Source organism: Phaethon aethereus, assembly GCF_964289735.1.
Source record: "Phaethon aethereus genome assembly, chromosome: 25".
NCBI classification, from domain to species: Eukaryota; Metazoa; Chordata; class Aves; order Phaethontiformes; family Phaethontidae; genus Phaethon; species Phaethon aethereus.
In genome coordinates, this window is record NC_138601.1 from 6,355,856 (window position 1) to 6,367,544 (window position 11,689).

Below are 11,689 nucleotides of genomic sequence, written 5' to 3' on the forward strand. Positions count from 1 at the left end.
TTTGTCTTGAAGACTGAATCAGTGCAATGGGCATCATTTTTGTGGGTATGGAAGAGCAATAGGCAGTCTTGTTAAAAGCAACAGTTCAGCTCTAAAACAAGCAATTCTGTTGCACAAATGTCTGTTTCTCTTGGTATTTGTTGCTTTTCAGGGAAAATGTTCTATTTTGAGCATTTCTCAATTTTGACTAGGAAGGACTAAAAGTGAAATGACATGATATATTCTAGACACACCAGGCTCCCTCTCCCTTGCTTTGCTATTAGTCACAGGTTTACTGAAGTCTCTCCATCCATGGGAGTACTGGCTAGCGGTGCTCGTTGCCTGAAATATGGGGAGGCTCCTGGGTTTTCCTCTTACAGCTGCCTTGCCTACAGTAGTGGCAGGTCTTGCTCTACCGGTCGTTCAGAATAGAGGAAGTGTACAAAACTATTCCAGGTTGGTGAAAGCCTGCCTCGAGCTTGGCTCATGGGGAGAAGGTGGTGGTTGTCTCTGTCTCCATGGCAAAGGAGAACCTCTTGCTCTCGCGGCAGGTGGAGAGCTGCCAGAGACGCTCCTGGCTCAGGCAGCCCAGCTCCTTCAGAAGCTTGAAGAGGTCGTTGCGGAATTTGACGCCAATGAAGGCATAGAGGAAAGGATTGAGGCAGCATCGGAAGCAGGCCAGTGTGTAGGTCACGTCGTCCGCCACGTCAAGCTTCTTGCTCTCCTCACACGAGGTGGTGTGGTTGAAGGCTGAGATGGTCTTGGCCAGCATGACGCTGTTGTAGGGCAGCTGGAAGACAACGAAGACAATTACCACAGCAATTATGACCTTGATGGCTTTATTCTTCTCAAAGTTTCGGGCCTGGAGTAAAGTTTTGATGATGATGAGGTAGCAGACAGACATGACCAGTAGGGGAAATAAGAAGCCAAAAACCATTTGGGACACTTTGATGCCAGTGTTGAAGGTCTGCAAGTCATTAGCGATGATGGAACAACGGGGATGGCTGTCTGGGTTATTTACACCACTGTGAACCAGCTCAGGGATTGAGAGGATGAAGGCCAGGAGCCAAATGAGGATGCATGTGACCTTGCTAATGAATATCATCCGGGGACGGAAGCGGTGGGCTGAGGCAGCCTGAACGATGGCAAAGTACCTGTCGATGCTGATGGACAGGAGGAGTAGCATCCCACTGAAGAAACTCATTTTGCAGATGCAATAGACGGCTTTGCAGGCAAACTCCCCAAAACGCCAGTGCATGGCTGCACTTGTGGCCCAGAAGGGGAGGGTCAGCAGGAAGAGGATGTCTGCCAGAGCCAGGTTCAGCAAATAGATGTCTGTCATGGTCTTGAGCCTCTTGAAGTAGATGTAGGTGAGCATCACCAGCCCGTTCCCCAGCAGCCCCGTGAAGCAGATGAGGGAGTACATGGCTGGGAGGAAGGCAGCGCGGAAGTTACGGACTTCCTCCTTCTCACACAGGATCTCGAACATGGTGTAGTCGATGGTGGTGTTGGAGTCATAGTAATCGGTGACATTGTTCCCAGCGCATAACTAGAACAGGGAAGAAAAGAGGCATGTTTGGGGACAGGTACCGTGCCCCTCCGTGGCTGCGTTGGGGAGCGAGCCTGGTGCCGGCCTGTGAAGCAGGCAAGAGTACCCAGCCGCAGAGAAGTCCTGGGGAGTTCCCAAGTGTTGGCTCATGCCAACATCATGAACAGAGTTGGCAAGGTCTCGTGGCTGAGAACGTTTCCCATAGGTATGTGGGGCTTGGGGTTTTTTTGGGGCTCAGAGTGGGAACGCCACAAGAAATGGTTAGCGCTCAGCCAAAGTAACACCTGCAAACTCTCAAACGCGTGGCTGCTCTCCAGAATGTTTCCGCACCCACATACAGCTGTATGTACAGAGTCAGCTGTCAGATAAAACAGGAAAAATAATACATCCTTCAGGGTTGTCCTTCGCTCAGGGTAACATTTCCTTTGACTGACTCTACTCGTTAGGCTTTTTCTAACTTCAGTATTCCCTCCCTTCTCCCATCTGAGATAGTCCTGTTGCTCACGTCCCCTTCTCACTTGTACCACTGCTAGAAGAGGACTGCAGCGGTTGTGTTTGTAACCGGCAGCAACGTGGCACGGCGAGCGCCAGCGTCCTGCCGGGCTTCCCGCCCGGCGAGGGGTGAGCCCGCTGGGCGGCTGGAGCAGCGCTGCGAGCGAGGGGCTCCGTGGGAAGGCAAAGCCGGAGCTTCCCTGGGCTGTTTTTTCTGCGAAATCATTAGAGGTGTCAATGAGACTGGGAGGAAACGCAGCGAGTGAAGCAGGAAGCTGTTACCCTGCTGGTGCGGACACGTTGCCGGTGTCTCATTCAGGCCCCTGCCCCTGATTTAAGTTCTGATTATTCTTGTTTCATCTTCCTACACTGCCATAACCTACAGGGCAGAGTGAGCTTGTGGTATCTGTGCCCTGCTTTTTTGTGACTTATTAGTCTCCAGTACCTTCTCTCCATTGCACAGAGATGAAAGGTTTCCCCTGGATACCTTTGCCTGTTATCGCTGAATATCTTCGCGCGCTCTCCATCTCAGGCAGGCTTGGCTTTCACCACATCCTGCCTGCTATCTGGAGGCACGCCACCAGAGGTGAAAGGGAAAAGAACCAGGCTGCAAAACTCTCCCTGCTCTGCTGAGCCTCTCGGAGACCCCGCGCCGGGGGCCGTGGTGCGGCTGAGGCCGCTCCTGTGGTTGCGGGAGCACGAGCGCGGGGAGCAGGCCGTGGTTGAGGAGCAGGTCACAGCAGAGCTCGGAGCTTTGGGTTCTCCTTCCTGCTTCAGACTTAACTCTGAGCAAGAGCAGGCAGAGGAAGGTGCCGAACTCTTCCTCCTTGGGCACATCAGCTCTTCGACGCTGACCTTGGTTAAAGCCCAGCACTTTGACCAGGTTATTTCCAAAGAGCTGGCTCTTCACAAGCACTCGGCGCAGGATGCTCTTGTCTTTCCTGAAAATGCTAATTTCGGTGCTAGAATGGGACTTGGTTCTAACAACCTGGGCCATCTTAAAATCGCATGTCACTGTTTCTGTTCTCTCTTCGTTTTTGTTCCTTTTGTTTGTTGGTTTTTCCTCTGGCTTCTAGCACTGCTCTGCTGTCTCGCCGCCCGCCTCCGCACGTGCTGGATCCTTAGTGCGAGCAGCCACGTCCCCACGCATCTCTGCAGGGCTGTGCGTGGCTGCTTTTTGCCGGTCAAAGTTTTTGAGATCTCTCTTTACCCACAACACAAATGCAGCTGGATTTCAACAATGTTGTTTTTAACATCTTACCTGAAAAATCAGAGGAAGGCTGAAAACAAAGGTGACCTTCAGCTGCTTGCCTGTAGAAGAAGGAGACGCTGTGTTAAGTGTTAGCCGTTAAGTGGGGGTTTCCACATGACTTTGAAAACGCAGTGGTAGCGTACTTGACCATAGCATTCTCAACCCTGCAAAGCTCCCCACAGCTGGGTAAACTAAAACCTGAGGACGATGTGAACAGGATAACCCAGGGTCACATAACAAATTACCGTCAGAGCACAGATTAACTGGCCCCTCCAGTTTAATCTGTAAAGCCTGATGGCTAAGGACAGTTAATGTGTGCACAGTGTAACCATTTTTATTTATTTTTTTTCTTACAGACAGTCGGCAGCCTGTGTCCTGTGCCTTGTTCTGAGCTGTGAGGGTGTAGCACGCTCAACCCATGTGAAAACACACAGCTGTGAGTGCAATAAATTTGACCCAGCTGTTCCCTGACAGTGCGGTGACTGGACTGCAGAACAGGAAAGCTCTGCTCCCTGCAGGGTATACATGACTGAAGCTGGCTGAAATTTATTGCTTGTCTCTAAATGTCAGAGTTGGCTTCTGCTGCCTTTGGATGTGGAGATACAGGATGCTGACAGCTGGGAGGAAAAATTAAATTCAGAGCCAGATGTGATAATGGTGAGAGCAATCTATCTCAGACAAACAGTTCTTCCTGCTGTGGTTAGCAGAGACATAGAGGCCAGTGAAAGCTTTCTCTTTGCTCTATTTAAAGCACCTACTAGCATCTACCTCAGGCAGTTGCGACTGAAAGTTGCTCAAGCTAGAAGGTGATCTGGCAGCTGGTGCGAGATGTGTCCTTCCTTGAGGGAGAGTTGGCATTGGGTGTTTTGAGCATCATGCTGCTCGTCCTAGGATGTCTCCCTAGGCACTGGCTAGATCCCCGCGCCGCAGCCCCTCGCTTCCCTGCTGATTATCTGGTCCAGGATCACTGAGCAAGGCTGGGGCAGAGGCAGGAGATGCCTCTGGCTTTCAGCTGCCTGTTTCTTCTAGGGAGTATGGCTTTTCCTCATGGCCTATTTGTTCATAAAGTTGACTGATTCCTTTGTCCCTTTTGTGCTTAGTGGTCTGTTGTACACAGCTCTGCTCCGTTGAGAGCAGAGCTCCTTTGCGCCCTTCCCTGCCAGTCTCCTGTTCAGGTATTGTACCGGACCAGGTGAACTTCCACTGCTTCAGGTAACGGCAACTCTTGGGCCAGTATCCCCACTTTAAGCCGCGTGCGATAGCATCATTAGCAACAGAGATAGTTGCTTTGGTATCTGTGATGGGAGAGGCTTGTTTATATGAGAGTGGCGATGTGTGGGTGAGAGATCCTCAGCCACATGTGAAAAAGCTCATAGTTCTCATCCCCAGAGTCTGTATGCCAGCTTCCCACTCTGTCTTGCAGAAATCTGTGTCTTGTCTTCCTCCCCTTATTTTCTTCTTTTATACTCAGGCAGCCGGGTGCTTAGCTGTGTTTGTACTCCCCTCACCTTCTCTGAATCCTCCTGGAGGAATCTGAGAAGTGTAACGGTGCATCGTTAGTGCCATTTACAGTCAGGAATGGAGCATGCTAAGGTTGGGCTTGAGGGGTAAGCTCGGCTAAACGCCTGCCTGTATTTTCTGTATGGCTGATGGCTCTCGCTGACCAGTCCCAGACTGCAGGAAGAGGCTTGGTGAGCATCTGGTGTAGCCATCTCTGTCCCCAAGCCGCTGAACTAACTCTTGCATATTACACACAGGAAATAAATACACTGAAAGCCCAAGCCCCTTAAACCCGCCGGGTGAATTTAAGCAGGCCTAGACTGTACTTGCCGTCCCTGCCTGGGTTGCAGGCATGGGGTCCCTGACCTTTACAAAAAAAATCCCAGCTGTTGGGACTTTTAGTCTTCAGTTCCACCTTCTTAATGGCCTGGTTTCCTGGGGAGTCCGGGAGTAGGTGCTTATGTGTGCCTGTTGGTGGCCAATAATTACCTCTGCTGGCCCATCTCGGCCACCCTGGGCAGGGGCTGAGGCCTCAAAGGCAATTAACTTCCTACAAGCTGTACAAAAAGGAGGCCGGGGAGAAGAGCCACTCAGGCCACAGAGGAAGGGTACCAACCTCAGTCCGACTCGGCCAGTGCGTTGCTCTCGCTGCTACGTGGTTTGCGTTTCTCAGTCGTCAGGGGAAGGACATGGTGCTGCCTCGTGCCAGGCTGACCTGCCCCCGAAGCATGGGCCGGGGGGTGAAAAAAGCATCTTCCCCTGCCTTTTTTTGCATCTCCCCTTCAAGCCGCAGGACCAGCCCCTCCCCTAGTTAATCTGAAAAGTCACGGGTGCACAGGCCTGGTGAGTTGCTGTTCTGGTCTTTTTTTTTTTTTTCTTAACACACTGCGAAGTGTCTAACGAACTAGGACCGAGAAGTGACTCAACTAACCCTCCTGAAACAGTTCAGCTAAGTATCATTCCTTTGAAGATCTTAACACTCTTTTTTTTCTCTCAGTTGCTGTTTCAGGTATCTTAAATGTCAAACGATTTTCAATATAAAAAAAAACTTGCACGGTTTCTTCCCCTCATTATGTCCCCCCACCTCAGCTGACGCGTTTGCAGAGGCATAACCGGAGAGGCAGTGCAGCCTCGTGGTCCTCGTGCACCGGTTTGTTGCGCGAGTCCCTGAGTCACTGCTTTCGGGCAGACCGGACGAAACTCGGTTCTCCCTGCGGTGCTCTTAGGGGTCCAGGGCAGTGGAGGGGGGAGCAGAAGCAAATGAGTTGCAGTAAGGAAATGAGACATGCTCTGGAGTTTAATAGGCAATTTTAGGTAGCTTGCTTGACTTTTTCTTTTTTTTCCCTCTAGCAGTTCTCTGCTGTGGGTATTTTCTTAAAGTTTTGTTCCTCAAAATATTAAGGAAAAAAACCCCCTCAAAAGTCCCCACAAACAGTTGAACTAGAAACCTCATTTATAAAAAGACAACAAAACCCCATTACAGTAAATGAGTCAGACTTGTTATAAAGCCCCACATCAGCCCCCGTATCCCTCAGCCGGTGATGCACCGCTTTGTGTGCTGCTGTCCTGCAGGCCCTGGGAAAACGTGGAAAGGGGAATTGCTCCAGGGGGTTGACGGAGGGAAGGGGTCTGCGCTCTGCTGCGATGGCAGGCTGGGGGAGAGGGGACGGCAGCCCATCGGTTTTAAAAATGCTCCTCCATAGAGCAAGGACAAGGAGTGGGATTCAGCCCACGGAACTCTAGCTCTTGACATCTGGTCAGTTGTTCAGGCTCCCTCAGGTAGCACAGGGAAAGAAAGGGTGTTTTTAAGGCATGGTTAAACTCACGGGGTAGGCATCTGGGGTGCGGGTCACCCCATGCTGTGGCAGAAGGGTGGATGGGTAAGTTTGGACAGATGAATCCCATCCCATTTGTCTGAATCTCAGCATCAGCAACCAATCTTAAGCAAGATGAAAGAAGCTCTAGGAGCAGTGAATCGTTGCAGGTATGCTCAGAAAAAGCTTCTGACAGCAAGAAGTGGCTGGTAGCAGAAAGCCTACCCAAAGGAGGAAAGAGGACCAGAAACACAACCATGTAAGATGGTTAAAACTGGACAGTCCTGCGGAAGGAAGCGCTGGGTCAGCTCCTACCCAGGCAGGTTCAGGCTCTAACTGGGGCCAGCATGGAGCAGCAGCTGCTCACCTCTGCTGGGGCTCAGGCATGCACGGAGGGACAAGCGAGAGTCAAGAATGCTTTAGGGAGTGTTGGCAAAACTGAGCAAACCGCCTCTGGCTCAGCCCTTGCGGTGAAAGAGTGTTTCTCCGTTGACCAGCAAAGCAAAAGTTTCAGGCTGAAGAACCTCAGCACATATGGAGGCAGCAAGTAACATACTGTTTAGATCTTTAAATATGTAACTGTTTCTGGTGCCTCTTCACCATCAGTATGGTAGGCTTTTGGGGAAAAAACCCAGATGTTTTCTGAAAAAAATGAATCATACTTAAATTGACAGTTAACAGCTCAGTGGCTGTTGTCCTCTTGCTTTCCCCTGTACTCTCACAACTGGCAGAGGGAAGATACCATCATTTCAGCAACAAACAGACCCAATGAAACTAAGTCATACTTTTATGTCATGTGTTCATAGGTCTGTTACAGAAGAAAGTTAATAATTAACTTCTTCCACCCCTTTTAGGAAATTGTGAATCAAAAGACAAGATAAATAGAGATAAGCAAGTTAAATTCATTCTTAAGTGAGACAGTCATGTTTCCTACATAACTGTTTTAAAATAATACTGCTGTGCATCTTCCAGGGCTGTGAAATACTTCTTTTGGAATACTCCTCTGAAACACAGTACTGGAACAAAAAAAACCCCAAAGCAGGAAAATTGACTTTTCTTGTCAGGTTGTCATTAATTCTTTCTTTTTCCTGTCATAATTAACCTTTACCAATTAGCTAAAGTCAGAGTAACAGCTGTACTCCCAAATACTGAACCCCTTAAAACAAGAAACCTGCAAAGCACCTGCATGATGTTGCAGAGGCTGAAAGTTTAAATGGGACAAGAGTGATGTGTGGTGAGCAGGTCCAGCTGGGTTAGGATGTGCTGGGGATTCCAAAATTCAGGGTTTACCTAAGCCACTACTTGCTAGAAGCTGTGAGGATGCATCTGTGAGAACATTCCCTCTGCTGGGTGGGTCCTGTGGGACCCAGTGCCTCCAGCTCGCCCCACTGGGAGCCTTCTGCAGCCCCCAGCTGCTTTTCCCCAGTGTCGCTTCAGAGGCTGGGAGACCCTGAGCTCCCGCTTCCCAGCTCGGCGCAGGGCTCCGCAGCAGCTGCGCTGTACGTGGCTTTACATTCAGACACTGCACACGGAACAGCCCTCTGCTTAATCCAGAAATCCCTGCCGGCAGAATGAGGACTAGCTTGGGGGCTGAAACAGCAGATGAAGATACAGACAGTAGTTATTTTCCCAGCGGTACCAGACTAGCTCTGTGTGATTTTGCATGAATCACTAAGTTTTTGCATCTTAATTTCTTCCAAAAGGAGAGGGCAATACTCTCTGTGCTACAGCCTAAGGCAGCTGTAGGGAACTGGGTGCTCAAATCCCAGTGTAGTCACAGACCCCGTCTAGTCCTGGCTGCAGCACTTCACCCAGCACCCCTGCACCTCCCAGCCCAGGGAAGCCTTTCCCAGCCCAGTTAGTTCAAAGCTTTGATTTGAAAGTATGAGAGAAGCAGCAGCAAGACCTTCCATTTCATCGCCTTGCATAGCTTAATGCATCACACCTGGAACAAGGCTTTGCTGGGGTGAACCCCGTGGCTGCCGTCCCGTCGCAGCTCCAAGGCATAGAGGGGTAGGGGTTGTATCGTAAGCCCGGTTCAGTTAATCTGGTTATGACCTACCTTACCCACCTGCGCTACTGCATTTGTCCCTCTTCCCTGCACCTCCCTCAGTCACGCTGGGACTAGTGTTTGCCAATATTTGAGCAATGAAAAAAAATAAACACAAGTGAAAAAGGAATAAATCATACAGTCTTGGAGGAAAGAAGAACATGTATCTTATCCGCCACATCTCTGACCTGTGGTACCGTTCCTGCCCTACAGCCAGCCACCTACTCAAGCTCCTGGAAGTTGGTGCCTGCAGAGTTCCGGGTGTGAAAGAACAATAACAAATAACAAAAGAAAGTTTGAAACTTTCAGCAAGAAATGGAAACCAACTGTCTTGTGCCTCCTGGGCTAATGGGATGTCACGTTCCAGAGAGAAGATGCTTCTCTCACTTACTTGCTCTTCTCTGCCTGCTGTGCGACGGGGCAATCCATGGGAATACAGACCCGCACAAGTGCACTGACTCAGGGCTGTTCCAGCTCCGAGCAAACACAAGCCCATAATTTTTGCAGCAAAGTTTTGTTGCTGCAGTGAAGATATTCATTAATAGAAACAATTTGCAAAAGACTGAACAGACTGAGCCAACTCAGACATGCTTGCTCCTAATGCTTTGATTTATTCACGGAATTTAAATGTTGCCAAGAAGATGGCATTCTCTTTATTTATTTTTTTAAATTAAGAACATAAAAGAAAACCTGGGAATTATGTGAGAAGAGCTCATTTGCTTTGCGAGAAAATAGCCCGCCACCCCGGTTGCCTCCAGGCATATTTTTTGTGTGTGTTTTTTTCCTGACGTAATTGATTTGCTTTTTTTGAGCTTGTAAAGGAGAACTTTGCCTTTTTTTTAAAATGGGAAATATGAGGAAAGTTAAAGGCTTCTATATTGTTTAAATACTCTGTTAGAAGTGCTTCATACCCGTGTCATAGGGCATGAATAAGGGCATTATTAATAAAGCTGAAGACAAAGCCAGAGGCTGCAGAGCAGGTACTCACCACCATCCATGGTCTTATTTCAAACAGAGATGAAGTCACAAGGTTAGCAAGAGCATCGTATGTCCCAGCGCAGCCTCAGCGCGTCGCAGCTCCTGCCAGAGACCCTCTTTGGGAAACTCTCTTTTATACTTCCTGCACCTCTGCAAGAAGCCGATGACACACCCGGGCGTCACTGACATTTAGCAGACCCTCCTCCTCCTCCTCGTGCTTTCGCCAGCACAGAGAAGTTGTGCTGTGCGCCACGCTGCCTTCAGACGCTCCGAGTGTTCAGGTGCTTCCTCAGCACTCGCAGCTGAGGGCTGCGCACACACACGCACTTTTCACCGAGACTCAGTAAAATGAAGCAGTTTCTGCTTTTCCACTAGCACATGATCACTTGTCTGTGGTAGAGGCAGAAGAGGAAAGAGTCTCCTTTCTTGTTATCTCTCCTCTCCACGGCAGATCCTGCTTCATCTGCCAGAGCATCCACCAGGACCCAGTGCTGTAGCAAACGGGGAGGATTCCCACCTCCTCTGCCAGAGCTTTTCTGGAGAGGTGTTCAAATACCACACGAAAAATCTCAGTCTGCAGGACTGCCAGTGGCCAGCATCCCTTTGCTCTTCTCCCACATGCTCACAGCGTCCTCACTAGATCATCAGCTGCTCAAGTGAGTAAGTGGACTTCCCCCCTCCTTTCTGCTTTTGGGTGTTTTTGTGTTACCATCTGCTGACTATCAGCACGCACCATCTTCCTCAAAAGGTTTTGCAGGTCTGTGGTCCCACGCCTTCCCCACCGTCACGTTACTGCAGAAGTTTCAGCCCTCAGGACGTAGCCCTGGGAGGACATGCAGTGCTGTCAGCTCCGGTCCCTGCCTCGACAGGGAGCCACTTCATCCAGTGCTGGTCCCAAATGGATCGGCTTCAATACAAATCAGTGGCTTTTGGTTTGTGGCTCTCAGAGGTAGACCCCCACTCTTGGAATGGGCTTCTCCGACAGGTGGGAACATCACCAGCTCCTCATGCACTTGCTTTCCTTCCAAGGTGACTCAAAAGTATTTGCTTTGGCATCTTGTCCTCTGCATCATCATCTTACAATATGCCAATGCTGTTACTGCAGCCAGGACAGATGGAAAAATAAAGCGTCACAGGATGGATCCCAGACAGAGCTTACAACCCCTAACAGCTTCAAAAGACCTGGCACTTTGGGGCGCATCCTGGGGTTATGCGTGCGGGTGACCTGCTCGGTGTCGGAGGAGGGTGAAGCAGCTCAGCCTGGACCCAGACAAGCCAGTTCACCGAGCAGGGGACTTCCAAAGCCAGCCGGAAAGAGCTGTCCCGTGGAAGAGGGAGAACACGGTTCAGGCAATGTTGATGTGCCTGGGAAACACCTAAAAAGGCACTATTCTGCTTCAGCAAATTGAAATAAAGGAAAACCTGTGCTACCTATGTTGCATTTAGGCTAATTTAGAGAGAATACATGAACTCTGCATCAGACAAACAATTGCATAATTCAATAGCTGTTAGAAAAGGCTTCTGCGCCAGGCAGCCAGTGCCTGGCTCCCGTGCATCACTGGCCTTTTCAGGGTAATCTGATCAGCGTCTTACTCAGTTGTCTGACCGTTACGTGGGATGCTTACTGCAAGGAGCAGGTAAGTCACATAGAGTTGATCAGTTATGTCAACACCAGCACCTCAGCCCTGCTGCTCATAGAGCCTTCAGAGGCGGAACCCAGCCCCCTGCAAGCACCTTCAGCCAGCGTCCTAGCAGGAATCGCCTTGGGAGTGATGCCCTTCCAAACCATTAAAGCACGGCGACCTACGAGTGTTCGTTAGCCCGTGGCTCTCGGGAAGAGCGAACGCTTTTCCCTGCTGGGGAGAGCCGATTTCTGTCCCTCGAGCACAGTTTAGCACTGGGAGATCTGAAGATTTCGTGCTGTTAAAACCCCTCACAATATTACAGTGGGATGTTTCTATTTAAATTACTTTAAGATAACATAATTACTAACCACAGCCAAAAGAGGACTTCAGTAGAATTTGAGTACGTGTAGGAGTCTGATCCTGAAAGTACTGATCACTCGCTGCCTTGCC

At 49.8% G+C, this 11,689-nt stretch overlaps 1 protein-coding gene across 1 annotated transcript; it reads right to left on the bottom strand.

The window, feature by feature from the left end:
- Positions 1-463: 463 nt before the first annotated feature.
- On the bottom strand, positions 464-1,483 carry CCR7 (C-C motif chemokine receptor 7; the record flags this gene model as incomplete). Its single annotated transcript, XM_082010494.1, has 1 exon — positions 464-1,483. Exon 1 carries the CDS (start codon positions 1,466-1,468, stop codon positions 464-466), a length of 1,005 nt encoding a protein of 334 aa, XP_081866620.1. The 5' UTR covers positions 1,469-1,483.
- Positions 1,484-11,689: the final 10,206 nt, after the last annotated feature.